The 23,200-nt window shown below is 42.3% G+C and overlaps 2 protein-coding genes across 3 annotated transcripts in view; one reads left to right on the forward strand and one right to left on the reverse strand.

Moving 5' to 3' along the window:
• The window catches only part of SKAP1 (src kinase associated phosphoprotein 1), a 276,095-nt gene that overhangs the window by 248,220 nt on the left and 4,675 nt on the right, over positions 1–23,200 (forward strand). Inside the window, exon 11 of the mRNA XM_060134266.1 lies at positions 5,713–5,813. Within this exon, the coding sequence (XP_059990249.1) occupies positions 5,713–5,813 (101 nt within the window). The remainder of the gene's footprint in view (positions 1–5,712; positions 5,814–23,200) is intronic.
• SNX11 (sorting nexin 11) overlaps positions 2,065–23,200 on the reverse strand; it is a 43,554-nt gene continuing 22,418 nt past the window's right edge. The window contains exons 9-11 of one of the 2 annotated variants that reach the window (XR_009537563.1): positions 21,125–21,261; positions 8,245–8,341; positions 2,065–2,194 (exon numbers count right to left, since the gene is read on the reverse strand). The gene's annotated coding sequence lies outside the window, so the exon portion shown is untranslated. Of the gene's footprint in view, positions 2,195–8,244; positions 8,342–20,425; positions 20,679–21,124; positions 21,262–23,200 lie in introns of those variants that run through there. The other variant, XR_009537562.1, reaches the window with a different exon arrangement.

The following is a 23,200-nucleotide window of genomic DNA, read 5'->3' on the forward strand; positions in this document are numbered from 1 at the left end:
TCTTTCTAAGGTTCAATCTGAAGAGTGAGGAGAGATTTATTTCTTAACTGTTCCAGCAGCTATAATTCAAATACACTTAAAAAAAAAAAACAAAACCCTTTGTTCCTCATGCTTCTTGCCTCCAAAATCGGTGTTGTTAAAGTGTAGTGAGCTCTAAATATGTTTCTATGGTTTATATCTCCCACCAGTTATAATGATTGGTGACTTCGTGATTAAAAAAACAGAGGAGGACTTTTCCCTCTCTCTGCAGAATCTGAGGCAGGAATTTATATTATCTGTGTTTACTTATTTATTTATTGAATTTACATGGTGCCTTTTCTACAAAGGAGCTATAGAAACTGCAACAAATATGTAACATCCAAATGTCATCCCTTAGCTTTAAAACGATAAAATACAGAGGTTCAAGGGATGGGTAGGCATATAAAAGGCAGGGAGCTCCAGGACAACGTGAATTCTTCTGTAATAGGCAAGCTACACAGGTTTGGTTCACTTGGGCAAGTCAGGTGTCACATGCCCTTTGAGAGGGAAAAATATTTTCTCCTAAAAGGTACTGTGGCTAGCAGGGTCACCTTTAAAATCCACATACTTTTCTTCACTATTCCAGGGATCCTTTTCCTGGAATGCTGTGCTTTTCCCTGATGGAACTGCGTACATTTTTAAAGCCCAGCTAAGAGCTTATCAGAAGAGGGGAAAAAGGAATTCAGTTTATCCTGATTGGGTGTTAATGACCCTGTAAGATGTAATTTCTTTTATTTTGTTCTGTTACCTAGAAAATCTATCACGGCCTTGTAGTATTGATTATTCAATCTATAAAGAGCTCGGTTTACAGCTTGACTGTTAGTAACAGGGTTATTCTAATGAGTGACTCTTCAACACCTCAGATTTTCACTAAATTCCAACCCATCAGCCTAACAGTCTAACACTAAGTGTCTTTGGTGATGACAGCTTATCTCCCTTCCCTATCATGAAAAGGCATGTCCAGGTAACCAAAAATAAAACTCATTCTGTGCTGTCTGTATGAAAACGACTGGCCGTTTGCTTGGGTATGCCATGAAAAATAAAAAGCAGAGCTGGAGGCACAAATCATCCTTAGATACGTCAAACCTCTGAGCAAGAAGGATCTTGAAACAGGTTGCTTTTGCTCTGAAGTTGTAGGCAAACTCAGCCAAGGGGGCAGCCCATGTTCACTCATTTCTGCAGGGCAGAAAAATGGTTGCTGATGAGCATGCCATTTCTGAGGCATTTTTTCCACTTTAGTGGCAGCCAATGGAGTGAACTATTACACAAAGGAAACAGAGGGAAGCCACAGAGGTATTTGCAGCTCTTACTTTTTGAAACCCATTTCCCAAGACACATGTGAGTGGATCGTCACCCAGCTATAACTTTGGCCCAATAAAAGGAACACAGGAGATGAAAATTAGTATCTGTGAGTGTTCCCCACTTCAAGATCATACTTGTAACATTAAGGACCATAGTAATTTCAAAACTCAAAGACTAAAGGGCTATGAAAACAAGCAAATAGTATTGTTCAGTTGCTCTTCCTGTTCTGGCGTCAAAGTCAGTGGAGCTTGGCAAAATTTTTTATGCCTTGCTTTCTGAAATGGTTAATAAGGTATCAGGCTGAGTCTGCTTTAATGGACTGAACATGGTGGCCTTTCTGGCCTGGCCTAGAGAACATTTCAAGTCCCTTCCAATGGGCCATTGCCTTGGCCTTCTTTGTCCATTTCTCATGCTCTAGCAAGAACTGGCTTTATCTGTCTTCTCCTTTTGTCTCTCTTTTCTATAATCTGTTAAGTAGTTATACCCAGGGCCACATTGGCACAGTCCTTTTGCTTATCAAGAAAATGTAAACAACATGCTGACTTGCCTTTTTTTTTTTTTTTTTTACTTGCCTTTTGCCTCTTTTCCTTGGTCACAGCTTGAATTCTGGAGCTACCCAATATCCCCCAAACAGAAGCCCAAGGTGACATATGAACTCTGGAAAGAACGTAGTCAGGCTCTGTTGTCCCTAAGGAGGGGGAAAGGCAGAATGGTGTCTGCTCCTTTCACCTTAGAACTCTCCCCGTCATGGAGACTCATTTTCAAATATTGACTCTGTCAATAGTAGCACCAACTTGGCCTCAGTTACAGGAGAAATGACTGTCACTGGTTATAAAGACTTGGTGTGGAATGACAGATGCTTTGCAATAAATACCTAGAAAAGAGAGAAAAACAATATATTTTTTAACTTGGTCTGCTACTAGTCTTCCTATGACATTTTACCTGCTGGGAGCATAGCTTCTCTTACATGGGATAAAGAAAATAAGACGCTTCCCCCCTTTTTCTTTCTCTGGAAAGAGTCCTCCTCAGCTCTGCTGGCAACTTAAATGCTGTGACCATACCCATTAGCTTCTCTATCATTGTAATTGTTGTTAATTGTTATAACTGTTTTAGTTATTAGTGGTGTCATTATTGCTCTAGGTCCTCTGTCTGTTTTATGCTGAATATATTAGTGCTTTTCTTTTGAATTACCAGTCTTTATTTAGTGCAGAGTTACGTTTTTTGGAGAGACGTTGAGAAATGCTGGCATTAAGCTTTATTCTTTTGTTTTTCATTCCAAATGGACAGACTGGAAAAAAGTAATTAGATGGAATAATGTCCTCAAAATGAGAATGAGGATGTTTTGAATTAATTAAATGGTCAGAATGCTGCACTATTTCTGATCTCAGACTGCTGCCAGAGGAGTGTAAACCTAAAGGAACCTCAATCCAGCCCATAGAGGCAATCCTTCCTCTCAGGCTTCCAATTCCTTACTGATCTAAAGACATCAAAGTCTCCTCATGCTTCCTCTGTTCATAGGACATGCTGGGCAAGTTTAGGGAGAAGCTGGACTGGCCCAGCAGACTCCCAGCCTTCAAGCTCTTCCTGGGGCCAAGCTTCAGGGATAAAGCCCTCCTTGGCCTTACCTCTTCACCTCTTCAAGGTTTGATCAGGCTTTTGTTTTACAACTAAAGCTTCAGGGAAACCTTCTCTGACCCCTCAGACTAGGTTAGATTCCCTATTATACACAAGACCCTCAACTTCTCCTTTGCAGACATATCGCAATCATAAATAAATAAATAGTTGTGTGACTGTTTCATGGTGCCTCCACTGCTGGATGGCAGCCCTAAGGGCAGGGACCGTGTGCGTGGCTGATGCAGAATTCCCAGCATCTAGCATAGTCCATGGCACAGTAGGTTCTGTGTACATGTCTGTTGAAGGATAAAGAATGAATGTAGTGAAGTTGTGCGCACACATATACCTAAAGCCAATCACATGTGTTAAACTGGGAGTCTGCAATACAGAATCCAATCTTGTTCACTTGAGACGTTCCTCTCCCTGGTCTCTTTAATACCAGAATACCTCTGTTTAGATAGCAAGTCCAACCTCTTCCCCATTTTTAGCCCTTCATTCTGCTTATTTTCCAAAGCAGCCTTGTTATGCTTCTGACGATTCCAGTTCTTGGGCTAGGCTAAACTATCTCCTGGATTCCTGAGCTCTATCTTCTTTAGGCCTTTAGCTTATGAAAAATTGAAGGCATCTTCTATCTTTAGTTTTTCTTGGAAGGCTTTTGTTTTTCTGCTAGCTTCTTGCATTCCCTATGATCTGTTGTGCTTTTAGAATAGCTTTTTTTCCAGGTGTTCTCCCCAGGTGTCTTAGATACCCACTATCAAATCACTTTTTACATATATACCCAAAAGGTACTCATAATCTCAGGAGCTGTCCCACACCCAGGCACATGGGGAGCAGTACACCACAGTGACCATCCGCTAGGCCAGAAAAAGCCAAGAGAACTTTGTCAGTCTTACAACTTGGAAACATCAAGTTATGTTTTTAAAAAATCTATTTTTATAAAATTATTTTCTTTATCACATAAAAATCCATGAAGAATATTGATATACTTGAATTGAATTGAATTGAATTGAATTGACTATGATATGAAAAGTCAATATACTTTTCATTCCTAAACTTAGGCAAAATCTTGGGGTGAATAATCAGCTCCATTACAACTGAAAAAGCATTATATCCTCTGGGAAAACTACTTCATTTTTCAGGAACTGATATTTCTCTATTATTTCATGCACTGATATCCGCCCCCCAAAAAACATGCCTTGTCTTTTCAATAGTTAGCATTTTTTCCTAATGAATTTTTTTTTCCAAACATATTCTTAACTCTGTGCCAGACTGTTTCCAGTGTAGTTGTCTTGTTTGCTACCCTCTGTTGTCTACTGCATATACAAACATTTTCTGTGTAAAGAAAACATGCTTGAGTTTCTATATGGTTAACATTTTTACTTTTGTTTGCAATATCTGAATCTTAACTAAACAGCTCTGTCCCCCTCTGTTTTTGTGCACTTTAAGATTCCTACTAAAATTCTTTTCCAGAGACATATAGGGATTTTGTTCCTCTGTGCCTTTATTCTTTGAATTGCTCATAAGTTAGGAACAAGGAGAAAAAAAGCAAATATAGCCAGGGCCTCTGTCCCCCCACTGCCCACTTGCCCTCTATCTATTCCCATCCTCAGCAACTAGCACCATCACTCCTCATGGAAGGGTCAAGACAAATGAAGGGAAAGGTGGAAACTGTAGAATAAGGTCCCCCCAGATCATTTGAATTTTAATTAGAACCCAAGACTCCTAAGTCCCATCAGTAGGAATGTCATCTTTTGTAGGTGCTTTGCATATCACTCTCATACATAGTGTCCTAAGGAACGGGGAGCACTGCCACATTATCCCTGGTCCAGTGGGCATTAGCTCTCCTGCCATTCAAATCCCCAGATCCTCTCCCACTTTGTACTCTAGTGTTTAACCTTTCCGGGTAGAAGAAGATCAATACGAATTCTTCATTGCTAAGAATCGATGACTGTCCTGTGGCATCACTGCCATCTAGTCTTGCTGAGAAGCCCAGTAAATCTCTTCAACTGCTTCTAAAGCTTGGTTTGTCGTCTTCGGTTGCTTTCATTTTTAATGCAGATCACTTTGGTTTCTGTTCCCCTGGGGGCTTGCAGATAAATCTTGGCAGACATGTTCAGCGTCTACAAATGAGATGCTGGAAAAGGGCCAGCCCACCCAGAATTTAGTTGTAATGGATGAGACACCCCCTTGGTTCCACTTAAAGACTGGGCTATTCGTTTCCACATTTATTGGTAATTACCTCATATAGTAAGTTCCTGGGTGGGAAGTGCCCAGGATGAAGTTCCTGTGTAACAGAGGAGGCCAACCTGTGAGACTGCAATGCAGATCTGTGCTGGCTGACTCAGCCTCTCTCATAAACAAGCAGAAGTAGGAGACTTATCTCATTCTTTCAATGCATAATAAAAAGAAGCACTGGATAGTTTAGATGCCCTGGATGAAGAAAGTCTGGCAGAAAATTTCTTTGTGCTGCTTACTTATAAACCAAGTGAAAAATTACCTGCCTGATTTTCTTTTATTAATAAACGAATATATTTATCATATTACTGAATAGCATCTGACTAAGGGTGAACTGTAAATATTTAATGTTAGTTAATGATCTCCTTCTCCCACAGTCCTTTGCTCATGCTGAGTGTCTGGCTGTATCTCATCCCAAACCCCCTGAATCTTAGGTTTCCTAGGGGTAATATCAGAACCTTGGTTTCCATTTGCAGCAAAAATGTGGGCTCCATAGAAAAAGACAGGGTCCTTTTAACTTTGATTTCTCCTCTCTTTGATCAGTGGACTATGCCAATTATTATCAGGGCCTATGGGATTGCCATGGTGACCAGCCAGACGAACTGTCCTTCCAACGAGGTGACCTCATCCGCATTCTGAGCAAGGTAAGGATTAGAGTGTGGGGCCTGGATCAAAAGTCGATTTTCTCACTCTTGATGATGTAGTCACCATAACCAGAATTATCCCATGTCATAGTCTTCTCTTGTGTGTATTACATGGTTCCCTCACACGTAAACTTCCATCGTTTTATAATTGTCAGGGAAAATTTTAATTGAAAATTCAGATTCAGGAACCAATTTTCAAATTTAAAAATAGAATAAAGTAGACATAATACTAAAACTATGCCAATCAAAATTTGATCTTTTTGAAGGGTCTTGTGGTGCTTTAAAAAGGTCATCACCACGTACATAATTTATTACCGTAAAATACTCTTGAAAATATTCTAGCTGGGTCAGCCGCCTTCTTGTTTCATCTATAGATAAACAACACTGTAACATAGTTATATATGGGGGGAGGAGTCAGAGCTAGTTAGCTCAGTTGGTTTGAGCAAGTGCTGACAAGGCCAAGATAGTGAATCCAACTCACAAGGGCCAGCTAACTTCATTCTCTTCCTCAGTCACAGAGGTAGCCCCTAGCCACAGCTAACCATCTCCCAAAGGGTATTGCTGGATACAAAAAAATGGGCAAAAATAAGGATATATTATTGCAGATCCATCACCAATGTGAAGAAGCTTCAAAACTCATGGGCTACTGTTTGAGGGATCAGTAACACCATCCTTGTAAAGAAAGACTGCACATATTCTGTATAGGTGGGCCGAGGAAATCCACTGTCCCTAAAAAACTTGTTAAAAAGTTCTCCCTCTAGAGGCAATCAATATCAACAAACATTTTTGTAAGAGGCACAATTTGCTCTTTAATTGATTAGTATGTGAACTCCATAAAGGAAAATTGAAAACCCATTGTGTTATTAACCCATCCTTTGCAATTTATCTTTGTTCTGTAAATGTCATTACCTTGGCCAGGTGTTTGTCTCAGTTTGAAATATACCACAAGCTCCTTAAGAAACAGACCAGGGCTGACAGAAGGTAGCTTTCAGCAGTTCCAATGAGTCCCCTTTGAACTACGACCAAATTCAGACCCAACCTTTTTCCAGAGAGCAGGAGGCCCGCAATCCCTGCTGGGTGAGATCAGAATCTTCTAGTGATTTCTTCCAGACTCCTAATTCAGCACCACCCTAGTGCCATTCCAGTGCAGCTCCAATACACCAAGAATAAATTGGAAGCAAAGAAGGGAGTGGACATTGGCCTGATTGGTATTTCAAATGCCCGAAAGCAAGACTTGCCGAGTAATAGAATTTGTGTACATTACCACGCTGGGGTAATCGAGTTATCCACTCAGGTGTGACCAGGCCTCTGTTTGCCCAGAGCCTGCAGGTGAACAAATTAACTGTTTACATTGTCTGAGGTGCCTGCAGCAGGAGGAGGGGAGAACAGAGTCAGACTGTCTGCTGGCCTTCTCTCTGGGTCATGATTATTTTGTTTGTTTTGCATGTCTTTTGCCTTTGTTAATGACTTCTCACGGGGGGTCCATTTCCTCCATTTAGAAGGGGCTGTGCGGTGACTTGCCCTTGCAGTATAGAGCTGTCTGCGGTTACCAGGGCTATTGTAATATTGAGATTACAAAGAACATGGGGACCTTCCCCAACTTGTTTTGGGTTTTTTTAACCAACCCCCCTTCCCCTCCTCCATTACTAAAAGCCAATATATCAGAGTTTAATTCACAGGGAATAGTTTGCTGCCTTGGTTCTATCGGGCATCTTTCTCCATCTCCTGGAAGGTCCTGAGTTCGTAGTCATCCCTTACCTTGGTAGTAGCACGTTTCTTACCCCAAAAGCTACACCAGTTGCCACCCTTCTCCACATTGCTCATCTCTGCATGGCAAGGGAAGAAATGAGAAGCTAGAAGCTTAACTGAAGTTTCCCTCATAAAACTTCATTCCAGTTAACGTTGGCTTGGGGAGCATTTCAGATTGGATTTACCTTTATTATATTACTTAACTCAATAAGAGTCCTTGGACAGGAAGGAACCTTAAAAGGCCACCTGATCCATTCCCTTGCCTCTAAAAAGCACAAATGAACCAATTCAGACAGATAGAAAAGGAGATTCCACTGCCATTATCAGCTGTATGTCTATTCAGATGTTCAGTAACTCCTAATCTCAGGAATTTTCTCTCATATGGATCCTAAATTTATTCCATATTATTCCATATTTAGCCCCAGCTGGCTTCCTTTATTGGAGTCAGTTACACTCTGCAGCCTGCCTCTCACACCTGCAGGGACAGAACTGACCCAAGTTGAGGTTAGTCCAGAAAAATGGTATCTAGAAATCTCCATTTTATTTTCCTCTCTGGCCAGTAGAACTTTTGTCAGGCAAGAAAAGCCCACTTCTTAGGAACCTAGAGAAGTCTATTTCCCTGAGAAACACAAGACAAGATGCAACTGAATGCAGTTCAGCTTACCTGGAGCAGTTTCCTTACCTGTAAAATGAGGGAGTTGTGTTAGATCTCTAAGGTTCCTTCCACCTCAAACATTCCCGGTCTAAATTAACATGGTGAGGCTGACTTTGCAAATCTGCTAAAGAAATTCCACACAAAAATGTGTCTTAGCTTTAATTATTTATTCAAATTAAACAAGCAAAAAAATTCTAAGTTCTTTTGTTTTGGGGCCTCATAAATACATTTGGCTTTTCCCTCTCTCTTTGTATGGTAAGAGAAATATTCTGAGGGGCAGGGGGTGGCAGGTAGAGAACAGAAGTGGCCCCTGGATGGGGGAGTGGGGTGGGAATTGGGGGGTAATAACTTTATTCTTGGGTTCCTGCTGTTCCCTGCTGTTTCTTTCTCTCTCTTTTTTTTTGGTATTTATTTGTTTTTTTTTTTAAATTGAAGTATAGTTGATTTACAATGTTGTGTTAGTTTCTGGTGTATAGCAAAGTGATTCAGTTTTACATATATATGTATATGTATATATATATATATTCTTTTTCAGATTCTTTTCCATTATAGTTTATTACAAGGTATTGAATTTAGTTCCTTGTGCTATACAGTGGGACTTTGTTGTTTATCTATTTTATATAGAGTAGTATATATCTGCTAATCCCAAACTCCTAATTTATCCTTCCCTCCCCCTTTCCCTTTTGGTAACCGTAAGATTGTTTTCTGTGTCTATGAGTCTATTTCTATTTTATAAATAGTAAGTTCATTTGTGTCATTTTTTTCAGATTCCACATATAAGTGATATCATATGATATTTGTCTTTCTCTGACTTACTACACTTAGTATGATAATCTCTAGGTCCATCCATGTTGCTGCAAATGGCATTATTTCATTCTTTTTTATAGATTAATAATATTCATTTTATATATATACACACACACACACACACACACACACATATATATATACACACACACACATACATAAACACACACACCACACCTACTGTTTCTTAATAGTTGCCCAAGTATGACCCAACCCTCAATCCTAGAATCCTAGGGCCAAGAGAGTCTGTTAGGGTCTAGGGCCTTTGGACAAGAATGATCCCAGAAAGAGAGCTATTTACCCTTTAAAAAATTTTTTTCCAGAGAAGATGATTGGCTGGGTAAGAAAGCTGCACCCCATAGATAACCAAATGCCCATCACCTGTCCTATTCTTAGGGAAGCAAATTGTCAACAGGTGGGTTACTTATGTGACCCTGAACAAAGTCACTTAATCTTGCTAATCCTTATCTGTAGAAATGGGATAATTTCCTCATCTGTAGAAATGGGATAATTTCTGTTTATAGGGTGTTGTGATACTTTCATTAGAGAATTTGTGTAAGGAAGCGCCTGGCATCTAGGATGATAATTATTATGATATTCCCCTCTTTTCCACTAACAATAAACTTTTGGGGTCAATATTGGGTACACACCAGGAGTTCAATAAATTATTAGTGAATTGAGAGAAAAAAAAAAGGTAGCCTGTCCTGCCAAGAACTCTTCACAGAGATATTCGAAAGCTCAACAGGTCCTCTCTTGGAAATAGAAGGCCATCCAGTGAAGAGGCCTTACGTGGAAATACACTGTGCCTTTCCTGGTCTGAGAGACTTTGTCAGTGGCAAAATTGATCAATTGTTCAAACTTCTTTACACGGGCCTCTTACTGTTGCGGCCTCTCCCGCTGCGGAACACAGGCTCCAGACGCGCAGGCCCAACGGCCGTGGCTCACGGGCCCAGCCGCTCCGCGGCATGTGGGATCTTCTCGGACCGGGGCACGAACCCGCGTCCCCTGCACCTGCAGGCGGACTCCCAACCACTAGCGCCACCAGGGAAGCCCCTGTTCAAACTTCTTTGAGGAGAGGCCAGAGCCATGTATCGCAGCTCTGAAACAGTAAGCAATGGCACAGTCTGCAGGACCCCGCCCACCTCCCCAACACATCTATCCGTTACTAAGCCCCACGAAGTTGCACGCCCACTTAATGCACTGAGTTCCAATTTGGGCCGCAAATATATTGAAAGGAGATTTTAAAAATGGAGCAGATCTGTGCATCCAGTGGATGTTCCCGCGTGCCTTTTGGGCCCAGATATTTCTGAACAGCATTTTTGGTGCAGGGACTGAACTTCGCTTCCACCTGGTGCAGGGACGCAGCTCAGGCCACGGCGGGGTGTTTAACGCTCTTCAGCGGCTCCAGATTGTGGTGCTTGTGCAGGTCTCCTCATACGTAACCGATGGCTCCCATAAATTACTTCCCACCATGCCTGAGACCACCGCAGAATTCAAGTTTGAATAGAGCAGGAAAAAGGTGTTTGAAAGGCCTATTCACTCAGCTACATTTTAATTTCCTTTTCAATCTTGTCCCAATTAATTTCACAAAATTAATCTCGCAGAAGCAAACTCGGCAGCACAGAGGCTGCGGTTTTAGTGTGGCGGTCGCTCTGCCTGAACATGAAATAGGAGCTAATATAAAAATCCATCTGCTGTGTTTGAAATACACGCCGGCTGCTGCTCAGTCCTGTCTGACATTCCAAACATCAACAGAGGGGAAAAGTGATTTGGGGGTTAGTGGCCATCAGTACTTGGCAGGGGTTCAACAACAGGTGTACTCCAAAAATCCATTCAGCCTGGGCACCAGGCATGACAGGGTAGGTCCTGAATCACCCTCGGTGCAGTAACACTGCGCCCTGGCTGCGCCCTGGCATACAGCCCCTCTGTGGACCAGCACTGCCATGAGCATTTATTGTAAGTAGGAGAAAGGTGAGAAGTCTCTATTTGGATAAGACAAGCCACAGTTTCTATGTTTCAGAGAAGTGACTCTGTCTTCCTGGCTTAAAGGCCTCTCACTGGGGAACCTTTTTCTAAATAATAAAGGTACTTGTTCTACTCTTCGAGATAACCTAAATAAACGCCCATTTAAAAATTAGGCCTCCTCTTCCAGAAGTAATTTACAGTGGTAACATGAGCTGTCCAGCAGATAAGGGCAAATTAAAGAGAGAGAGAAAGAAACTCTTTCTCAATTGTCTAGAAAGAAGAAGAGGTCCCTGAATGACCCTTAAATGGTCCCTGTTTACCATTTAAGGTAAACAGAGTTGATAGGCTACATCTCTTGAGCTTATGTTGTGTGACTCATGAGTTGGCCCTGGGCTCCTCCAGGGTTTTTCCAGCTACTTATTTCCATGGAAGGCAGCCTTGGAGCAACAAGCTGGGCACCACAGAAGGGTTATATTTACATGGTGGCTTAGCCAGGGTGGGGAGATATTCTCACCGCCCAAACACACCATGCTTTGGTTGTCTTCTGGTACAGTTGGTATGGAAACAGGGATCCTTAAAGGCAAGGTCAAGTTTAACATTGAACATATGATGCTGTCAGATGGCCATGGGTCTTGTGTGGATGAGGATGGACCGATTCCATCATCCTGGGTGACAGTTAGCTTCCAGCACTGGATTGGAGCTACTTAAATTCAGGCCGGGTCCTGGCTCCAAACCCAGCTCCTAGTTATCCGAATGCAGCAGGCCTGTCCCTGGCACACCTGGACTATGTTAACATAACACCACGTCTGTTACAGTGGGACTTTTAAAGCCCAGTGTTCTTCACCGACTCCCTCAAAGGACTACTTAAAGAATGTAGACCTTTCCCCTCCCTTGACCCCAACCCCTCCAGAAGAGATTTGTATGTTGTAAAAATTATCTGAATGCAGCAGTACTTCCTCTTTTAAGTGTGCTTAGTTGAATTTGACAACACCTCATAAAAACAGATAAGTTAATTCCTTCAATTGCTTTAAATGAAGTTGTTTTTTTTTTTTAAATTTCAGGGCTCTGAGGGAAAGGAGGTGTTTGGTGACATCTAGTGTCCATTTAGGACTTCCTCAGGCACCATTACCATCCGTTTGGCTGACTGGGGGATGGGCAGGGTAATTTGGGAGGTAATTCGGGGGTAGGAAGTGGGGAGAATACAGGCCTGGGGCACAGACTGCACAAACATAGTGATGAAACTGATCAATGCCTGCCAAAGAGCTATCATTCACCTCTGACCTAGCCAAAGGGGACGGTGAGGGAGGGTACCATCAGAAAATATCTTTTCTTATTTACGATGATACGAAAAGAGAAGCAGAAGCTGTCCCCATAACCCCATTTCATGTGAACAAGCAGGTCAACACTGTGCTGTGATGACGAAGATGATGATGATGATGGTGTTTTCTCTCATTAATAACCCCTATGGGAGGCTATAGAGTTAGGAGAATGGGAATGGGATTTGGGGTCAGCTGGAAGGCAACGGTCACACACCGGTCAAATTCAGTAGAGGCCATTCCTTTCCCCCAGACAGGAACCAATCATCTAGAACAAACCCTGGCAGCCTCATTCCTTCCAGGTAATTTTTATAAATGAGGGGACACCCATTCCAAGAGAGGACAAAAGGGAGAGGGTGTTTGTGAGTGTGCGTGTGTGTATGCGTGCTTATGCGTGTATGTGTGTGTGCATATGCGTGCGTATAAACCTGCAAACAAGAGACCTGGCTACATATCAACCTTATTCTCTAAACCCTGGCCATTTATTATAAAACCCATTTTTAAAAAAAAAGTAAAATTGGCATTTTGCACTTTAATCTCCTCAGTCCTGAACTGTTGTCCTGGACAAGACCCTTCACTTTGTACACACACACACACACACACACACACACACACACACACACACACACCTTTCAGTCAGGTGGAAAGTCCCAGATCAGATAATTAGCTGTGAGACCCAGACAGAAATGTTTGCCTAGAACCATATAAGCCGTGGCAGGGTTAGGTTAATGCTCACGATCACCCAATGCTTTACAAACTCCAGTGTAAAAAAATTCCAGCCATTTATTTTGCGGTGAATTTATAACAAATGCTGTTAAAGGCTTCGTCTTTTGACAGAGGTAATAATAAATTCACTGTTAAAGACGGTAGTTTAATTCCTTATACCTCCAATACTGCACAGAATAAACCATATTCATCACTGAGTAATTTTTTACCACATAAATCTTTAAAACTAACCAGTGAAGGCTGTTGAGACTGAAATATTGTAAATTTATTAGATATGCCCATGTAGTATTGGATTCAGAGGTTTCCATTCGAATATATTATGGGGAAAATTTGTGTCTTTAACTGTGACATTCCCTCCATCTCCCACTGCCAGTTTTATAACAAGCAGCTCCTCCAGAGTCAACTGCACGTTTATTAGACAGAGATTTAGTAATAAACTCACTAATCTGCCAGAGAGGCTGGATGACATTTCGGTGAGATGCTCTATTTAAAAGGGGTCACAAAAGCTTTGTTTCTGTGTAATTATTTTCTCAAAAGGAACTCAGCCTCCCCAAACCTGTCTGCTGGTGTTTCTTGGTAGTGTATGGATCCAGCTCTCCAACCAAACTAGCAAAATACTGAAGCAAATTATAACCTCATTGCAGATATACAGAGCAGTAACTTCTATGCTTATAGGATTAGTTACAGGGGGCTTGGGATAATTGGTTAGAACACAGAAAAGCTGGAATTAGCAGACATTGCCAGACTTGTGGTATTTAAGACTAATAAAAAGAATATTGTTTCTCGCACTAGAAATAATAGACAATGATTTCAGAAAACTTACTATTTAAAAACTTTCATCTTGACATATGACGCATTCAAGATACAATTAAATCCTCAGATTTGAACAAAAATCCTTTTACTTTAACATATAAATTTTGAGTGAAAGTCTGTGCCTGTAAGACGAGAATATTCTTTCTCATAATTTGCTAGTGAAGTGACATTTAAACTGACCAACTGATTATATCAAACTGTAATACCCTCTCAAGTTTCATTAAGGAAATATTAATATTCCTAGAATGAAAAATATTTTTCCTTTTAGATTCAGAAGGTGCATCATCTTTTCAGCAAAGAGCTTTGGCGGTTTCCCTATTCCCACTAATATTCTGTATTTGCCAAGAGTTCCAGATACTAAAAACTTCCAAGGAGGATTATGAACTTTAAGATTTTTTTTTAATAAAATAAAATGCATTTCTAAATATTAAGCAAAGGAGAAAAATTTCCTGGCAGTGCAAGACTGCAGCCCATCAGAATAATTGTTAAAAGACAGAACTCAGCTAGAAAGATAAGCGAAATACCAGCAATTAATATTCAGCGTTTCACATTATAGTCAAGAGGATGTGTTTTTCTTTGTGATGTGTCTCATAAGCTAAGAGTGTTGGGAGCCAGACTCTGAGCTCTGTCTTCGTTTTGTGCAGGAGGATTAAGGAGAAAAAGAACAGTGACAACAATCCTGCTCCATCTGTAAATGAACAAACATCTTGATTTTATAGCTATTTGCTTTGTAAAACTGAGGAATGAAACAAAAATGACTGGATGCCTAAGTAACACTTTAATTCCAAATTCATTTACGCTGTAGCTATGTAGTTGTCACAAACCATAATGCAGTATTTAATTAAAATAACAGAAGTGTATCTAGATATGTCCTGGGGTAGCTATCACCAGATTATAGTCTATGCTATCCGTATTTTATTTATGAAATGGCAGAGTCTAAGGTGCAACTAGGCTGATACAAAAGCCTAAACATTTTAACCTGCATTTTTATAAAGGCTCTTTTTCTTTCCTGCTACGTCTTTAAATTTTTCCTCCTTCTATCTTTCAGGGGATTGTTTTGATGTCGATAAAGATCTCGCTTTCTAACTCTTGCTTTTCAACTGTTGACCTCCTGTGTCTTCTGGCTGTGAAATCCCCCATCTGTTGTCATGGAAAGGCTTGTTTCACAGGAGCCACAGCAAGCAGGGGACATCTTAGCGGAACTTGGACGTGGAGGGTAGGAAAAAAGCAAACCCTTTTCAGGCTCAGTGTGCTTGTTCCCATACAATCTTCCTTGCACCTTTTTTTTTCCACCTATAAATACCCGTTATAGTTTACACGCTTGCTTGCTCTACTTTGTGGATGTTCACGTGCAGACATACTGCTCCTTTTCATAAACACATAGCATCTATCTTATACGCACCCACCATCTATCTCCTCGTTCACACTGGCTGTCCCATCAACCTCCTTGTCTGCAGAATTATGTTCAGCAAGGTCCCGATTTATAGGAAATAAATAATGAAAATGGAACAGACTGGGAAAGATAATCGAAACATTCAAATTGTTATTTTTCACTGTACTTTCTACAAACAGAGGATCTATAAACACCTAGCAAAGGTGTTCGCTGATTCCTAGAAAGCAATTAGTGCCTATTGGAACATTCTGACCCAGTGGGTCTCTACCTTGTATTTTCCCTGTTCTTACTTTTTGATGCCCCAAGATCTCACCTTTTTAAACGGCAAATGATGCTGTGTTATTATTTTCATTATTTCTGCTTCTTATTTATCCTGTTTATAATGACAAGTTTTGTCATCATTTATCCTCTATAAGATAATCCTAAGAATTACAAAACAAAAACAGTAATTGCAACCACCTTTTTGAAGAAAATAGCCCTTGCAATTACTATATAAAGATATTTGATAATGGTAGGATCAGATCACAGTCTGATCCTACAGCAAGGGTCTTTTGGAGAAGGGTCTCTTACACACACTTGTAATTATTTTCGCCCCTTTCACAGGTCACATAGAAAGTTAATTTCAGTAGCTGCTAATTTCCATCCAACAAGAGCGCGGTACTTTAAACCACCCAATATAATTGGATTCAAAACAAATTTAGGAAATCGAGTGTGTTAGAAAGCAAATAAAAATATCCTTTTGGTAAGAAGGAGGGTGAAAGTAGTAAAAATGGCCTTTTTTTCTCTTTTTTTCCCTTCACAACTTTGCCATTAAAGTTGCACCTACAGCTAGAAGTTTGGCCGTGAAAAATGGTCATTTTGTTTCTCTGCTCAAAGAATGTTATTAAAATGCTAATTTAAAAGAAAAAGGAGTTAAATATCTAGCGATGGTGCATTCTAATTGCAACCATAATGAGCTCTCTAAATGTGCGGTGCCCCTGACACACACAGAGCATAAACAGCAGTAAACAGATCATTAGTACCCGCGTTCATTTATTCTGGCGACCTTACCATGACCCCACCGAGGGTAGGGTGAAAAGCAGGTGGATCTGGCTGTGACACCCCCTAGAGGGATCCAGGAAATGAAGCTATAAGCGGTTGTCATGGAAACGCCTATGTGTGCAGATGATGTAACACACCGACAGGCTGTAGGCTTCGCAACTGGGACGTTGCCTTTCCCTCGCCGGAACAATCTCACGGATTAAATTATTCATTTCTTTAATTCACATAGCAAAAGGAATCCTAATTTTCTTGGTTATGTGCAACTCTCTTCCATTTGTCTAAGGTCTGTCATCCCCTCTTTCTCTGAAACCTACCCCAGCTTCCTACATTCTAGCCCCAAATCACTGAATCTGACAAAATCAAGTGGAGGAAAGGCAGTGGAAATCTGATGCTAACATCTGTACTTATAGAGAGAAAATATAAGATTTTAAGCTAAAAATTAATAATATAGACAGTGTTCCTTTCTGATGAGGGCATGGTGACCAGGGACTAAATGTTTACCTGTCCTGAACAAGATGGCTTTGTTTGGAGCAGGACAGGGTCAAAGTGATACCTGATGCAGAGAGTGTAAAGCAGACAGGCACCAGCCCCAAATGAACACATCACCATAGCAAGGTGCAGGGATAAGAGAAAAGGAGCATCTGCTTACCCCCTCCCATGTCCAATTGAGGGAATCGAGGTTAATAAAAATAATTCTTTGGAGAATGATTCCACTCTATCCTACCCTGTTTTGCAATGAACAACCTCAATAACCTTACAGCAACAGTAGAATAACTTTTCTTCTTTTTTTAAAGGAAGCAAAAAAGACGATCCCTGGAAATTATTTTAAAATAAAAAATATCCTGGCCTGCGCCTCCCCCCCCCACCCCCACTGCACTTTAGATGAACCTGTGATATTGTAGCAATGGCCCTTGAAGTGCAGTGGGGAGGTGATTTAGGAGAATATTAAAGGCAATGTGGAGATTCAAGGCGCCTCTCTCAGGGAGATCTGGAGAAATACGCAGCACAGATGGGCCGAGCAGATTAAACATTTCCGTCACATTGTTTCCAAATTGTGTTGTGGTGCCTGAGGCTGGTACTGCGGTCAGAGCAAAATAGAGTGGTGCAGAGCTGCGAGCTGCACAGTTTATGGAATACATATTAATACGCCAGTCTCACATGGTATCACCATTCTATCAGCTCCGAAATGGTGCTGTCTCTATTGTTCCTGAATTCTGCACTTAGCACCTTGCTTTCTCCTGTCTGCAAAGTGTTTACCTTCCCTTTATCCTTCCTCTCCTTTTTAGTCAAAGTTCAAGTTGTGTGTTTCTCATTTCTCTTTTCCGTACAGCCCTGTTCCGCCTTCCCTCTTACCTTTACAGCTTATGATTTTTCTGTCATGCACACTATGTATTTTGCCCACACTTCCATCACCAACAATGTCCAGTGTGTGCGCGGGTCCTGCACCCCTCCCTAGCCTTGACTTGGTCATTATCCACTCACACCCAGTTCAGGACATCAGTTCAGACTTGAGGCTGAATAGTCCCTTGCACTCAGGGCTCTCAGACCCTCCATCTAGCTGACACATTCCTCTTCTCAGAACACTCAGCTCTTTGCCGGGGGTGAGCTTTGTGGAGTTGTTGCCATGTTCCCCCCACCCCAGCTGCTGTCGCGGGCCACCAGCCTTTCAATGTCCCCTTTCTTAGACTCAAAGCCCCCCATCCCTGGCCCCGGCTCCAGTCTCACCAATGTCTAGGTTAGCAGGTTCCCTGAAACATGGCAATAAATAAAACTAGTTCAATTGAGGCAAATTTAGTGATATATCTTTATTATGATTTATAGACCAAAACTCTGAATAATGGAAAAAAGAGAAAAGGATTGCCAAGAACCTAAAACACGGTGTGAAACAGCCTGGAGAGGCCGCCAAGCTACCTAAGGTTTCAGCCAAGCATTGGGCTCTGATCCTTTCACAGGTTCCAACAGAATTAATCCACTGTCGACCCAACTGACCACTTGCTTTCTCCTTTGGTAAAATCTCTTCCTAAAACCATTTGTCCTGAAAAATGGGCACCTGTTTGTCTGTGGTGAACAATTGTTTTTCTCAGCAATTGGAAGGGTGCTGAGTTAGAGCCCTCAATTTATTTAATCACTTTCGATAGCCTCAGAAAGCATTAAATTTCCAAAGCTGGATTTCAGTAGAGAAATTGTAGGCCAACCCAGAGTAAAAATATGATGTTTTTGGCTCAGCTTGGAATATTACAATCTACTCTGCTTAGGAATTCAAATTTCCCATCTTTACTAATGATAATGTATGATGTACCGGCACTAATAAGAGAAATAAGCAATCATAAACCAATAATTCTGTGATTGATTGGCCTTTCCCATACATATGTGAAGCATTTATTGATCTTTCATGTTAGGGGCTGATTGATTGTTCCCTTGAAGAGGTAGTCTCTTGTTTACAAGCACTGAAATAGTGAACTTTGATGGTTAAAAGAATAAAAGTATGAGACATTTTCTGTGAATCTTGTTCCACAGAGGCTTATCGAAGCCCAATTCAATGTGAAAAGAGAACATTTCCATTAGGAACATTCTCAGGGGAACCAGCAGTGTCAAGCAGTTTGCTCCAAAAGCCATCATGTGGAGTTGAATGGAAGCTATAAGAAGACACCACAACTTTTAAGTCACAGTTAAAGAGATGGCCTTAGGGCTTCCCTGGTGGTGCAGTGGTTAAGAGTCCGCCTGCCAATGCAGGGGACACAGGTTCGTGCCCCGGTCCGGGAAGATCCCACATGCCGCGGAGCGGCTGGGCCCATGAGCCATGGCCGCTGAGCCTGCGTGTCCGGAGCCTGTGCTCCACCACGGGAGAGGCCACTATAGTGAGAGGCCCGCGTACCACAAAAAAAAAAAAAAAAAAAAGAGATGGCCTTAGAAGGGATAAGCAAGCTTGGTCAGCCTTTGAAGAAGGAATAGACTTGGCAGCTGGAAGGCTGAAGCCTTGGAAACCCAGAATGGCAGGATTCTTGATTTCCTTCCACTGTTTTTTAAAAGTGGGGGTAGGGGTGAGATGGCTACACTGGGCCAAAGAGCAGATACAGGCCATAAAGATCATTGTACTTCCCCCCTAAAGTGCTGGTTGGTCAACTGTAGAGGGTTCATAAACCCTTTGAGAATCTGATGAGAGGTCTGGGCCTCACCCCTGGGATAAAACCCATGTACACATGCACACAAATTTTACACCAGTTTTAAGGAGTTCAAAGATCCCTTCACGTGCATCCACAGAGAGGCCATGGGTCAGAGACTCCAGTTTAAGAATCTGTGCCCTAGAGGATGGTGATTTCCTTTTGTTGGAAAAGCCTAGGATTCACTGAGCCTAGAAATTGAATTCTCAGCCCAAGACTGGATGGTCATTCCAGGTCATGTCTGTGCTACTCCAGGGGAGCCATGGAAGAGCTTAAACAAATAGGAACCAGCAGGGAGGAGAGAAATTAATATGTAGCAATCATGGAGTAAGGGTATTTAATCTCTTTTAAGGCTTATGATAGGCGCCTGCTGGTTTTCCCCCTGATATCCCCTGACACCTACTGACAGGGTATTTGCAGCCACACAGGGACTCAGGGCCCTGTGACAGGAGGAGCACTGAGAAGGGCCATGATAGTCTTGAAGCCATAAACAGCAATAGGAAACCACTGGAGGCAGAGTCGAGCTGTGCGGCGAGCCCGTGGTTGGTGGCCATACTGCTTTTTGTTTATGGAATTTGCTGTTCTTTTTATGGCAGGTTTGGTAGGGGTTTCTTTTCCTTGTTGATGGAGATTAGCCGCACAAATCCTTTTAGGGCAGTGTGCAAGCCCCCATAAACACTTTTGACTGTTGCTGATGGTGAGCGCCGTGCCTATTTCAGATTCCCTCAATACTCTGCTCATCCAGGCCAACAGCTTCTCCAACCAGATAACGGAGTCCAAATAGCCAACCTTCGTTTTTAACACTCCTTCATCTGAGGGGTTCAAGGAGGTGGGGCAGGGTTGATGTTGAGGAAAACAGATGTTTGATCAAGCCTAGAAATATTTATGACGAGAAGAAGCCACACATTATACTATTTTTGAGTGTAAGTCTTCTTGAAAGATTTTGTGGCAAGAAGCAAGCACTGATGTAAAGGGTTTGGGGTTTTTTTAAATAGCTTTTTATATTCTTATCCAAATCATCTTCACTTAACCAGTTTGTATAATCAACATCTTAGCTCTACCACACACAGTGTATAGAATAGAGAGTTACGGAGTGGGGAGCCTGTATAATTCTGATACCCTAACGTTGTCACTTGTAGGTGTGCATCCCCACCTTGAAGGTAGAAACACTTCTGCATTGAGGATTTCAGGTCTCCTGGGACTGTCTCGGGCATTTTTCCAGTCAGTCCTTCCAAACATCTGGGCAAAAAGAAGTCAAACTTTATTGAAAATGTTGATACCAGGAATTCAGTTCTCTCTGCCATCCCAAAACTAAAATCCAAGAATCAGCAACTTAATAAAAATGCAGTAAATTAGCACCTCTAGACAAGAGCAGAGTTCATTCAGAGCTGGGGTCTGCCTGGCTGAGCCAGTACTCTCTCCATTTTAACAGTTTAATAAAAATTAGCATAATTAACGAACATCTGTATGATCCAGAGTGGTGCAATTTGGCACTTGGAAACGAGGGCTTAAGCATGATTGCTGTGAGTTTAATGTTGTTTTAATTCTTTTTGGCGCTGCGCAGTGAAATAAACGTTTGCTGGTGATAGTTCTCCGCCGGATCTCATTTGCATTTTTCTCCCTTTGATTATGAGCAATTGTGGACTCCCCAGCAATTCATCAAAGTAGAAATTATTTTAACATACCTCGTGGTGTTCAGACTGGGCTGGAGCAATGCATGGTGGGGTGGTGATAGGAGAAGAAAAGGCTAGAAATATTCCATTCACGCTTTAAACATCTCAGCCCTGTAGCCTTTTTCGGGTATCCAGCCAAGGGATGAAATCTGGAAGACAGTGAGATCCCAAGACCTGTAGGTGCTTTGATCAAGCTCCTAGGCTACCACAGCAGGATGCATATGGTCTCTGAGACTGTGCCATCCTCCTTACACTTCTGTTTGCTCTTTTGTTTTGAAGGGCAGAGAGTTGATTGCACACACCCCAGTTCCCACCTCTGTGGTGAGAATGCCACATCTGCGGTCGGCAGGGTCAGTGCTCCCCTCGAGCAAGAGCGCACTGACTGGGAGCCGGCCTTTGCAGGTGTCCTGCTGTGCCTCATCTGCTTCCCGTTTGCACCCTCTTCAAGTTGGCAGAGAGCACCTTCCCAAGGCTCTGTTCCTACTCCTGGCCTTACGGCTGAAGGGGGATGCTGCCAAGTGGGCGTCAGAGTCGGAAGTCTTGAACGGTCCCTAGGGAGAGAATGCCGTAGCTGAGCCCCTCAGGTGACGAAGATGACAGCATGTGGCAGTAGAAGACCACACCTCACACATGTGTAAGCAAGCTGACTTTTATCAAAAGACTGTCAGACAACATGGTGCCCACCCTCTGCCAGTGAGATAGCAGAAGAGCTGAACCTAGAGTTTTTAAGATAGAGTGTGCGTTTCCCCCACACAGCAAGGCCCTGTCGACATGGCCACTGCAGCGACGTACTAATGCAAGGCAGCCCTACAAGAAAACTTAAGGCAGAAACTGCCCTAACTTCGGTGTTGGGAAATGGACAGTAACATAACTCGTACCGAGAGGAGCTTTAAAATGTCCTGCCGTGGGAATTCCCTAGCAGTCCAGTGGTTAGGACTTGGCACTTCCACTGCCAGCCCTGGGTTCTATCCCAGGTCAGGGAACTAAGATCCTGCAAGCCTTGTGGCACGGCCAAAAAATAATAATAATAAAACAATAAAATAAAATGTCCTGACAGGCATAGGCTGAGGAATTCTGGGTAATCTCCCATACAGCAGTGCAGACTGTAGGGGGAAGCTGGCCTCCCTCCTGGGGGAGGGGGGCAATGAGAAGGTGCTGTGGGAATGAGAAGGTGCTGTAGGGGGAGGGGAGTGGACACATTCATTTATTTATGACAGATTTTTAAAAGGTAATTCCCTGTTCCTTTTAGGATAAGCTCAGTAGTCTCACTTCTTATGGCATCTGAGATGCTCTTCATGGTATTTAGGGAGCCATTTGGAGAAACTGTCTCCAAAGGCAATTGCTCTCTTCCTGCCACAACCATTTCAATCACCAGGAAATATCTTGGAGTTTGTTGTAACTAAATCTGCTCAACTGAGAGTATAAATCCCCACTGTTCCCTTCATTTCTTCGTAACCTCATTTAACAAAGTTTTTTGGGGCCCCATTCTGTGCCAAGCACCATGCTGACTGCTGGGAATACAAGAGCAAACAAAACCAACAAGGTCCCAGCTCCCACAGAACTTTCCACCCAGTGACTGGCAGTGAGACAAAGGCCGTCAGATACAAGGCAGCGTGATGATTCATTTCCAGGGAGGCACAGGGCACAGGCGCCGTGGACCACAGAGCTGGGGCCCTCACTTAGAGAGTGGCGAGGAGAGGCTTCTGGAGAGGCCACAGAGACTCAGGAATTGAAATCTGAAGGCTGCTTAGGAGTCAGCCCTATGGAAGGGAGGAGGGAAGTAGAGGCTAAACAGGCAGAGGAAAGGCTCCATGGTGAGAGACCCTGAGGCCCATGGGAGTAGCAAAGACAAGTTCTGTTTTACTAAGGGTCGACTAGATTTAGGGAATAAATGACAATGCTGGGCAGTGAATGGAACTAGATCATGCAGGGCTTTGTCCACCTTTTTAAGAAGTTGACAGTAGGCAGTAGGATCTCACTAAGGTTTCAAGCAGAGCCGTGATATTATCAATGTGCCTTTTAGAAAGATTCTGGCTGCACAATGAAAAGCAGATTGGAGGAGAACAAGAATGGAGACACAGAAACCAA

Source organism: Lagenorhynchus albirostris, chromosome 20, assembly GCF_949774975.1.
Source record: "Lagenorhynchus albirostris chromosome 20, mLagAlb1.1, whole genome shotgun sequence".
NCBI classification, from domain to species: domain Eukaryota; kingdom Metazoa; phylum Chordata; class Mammalia; order Artiodactyla; family Delphinidae; genus Lagenorhynchus; species Lagenorhynchus albirostris.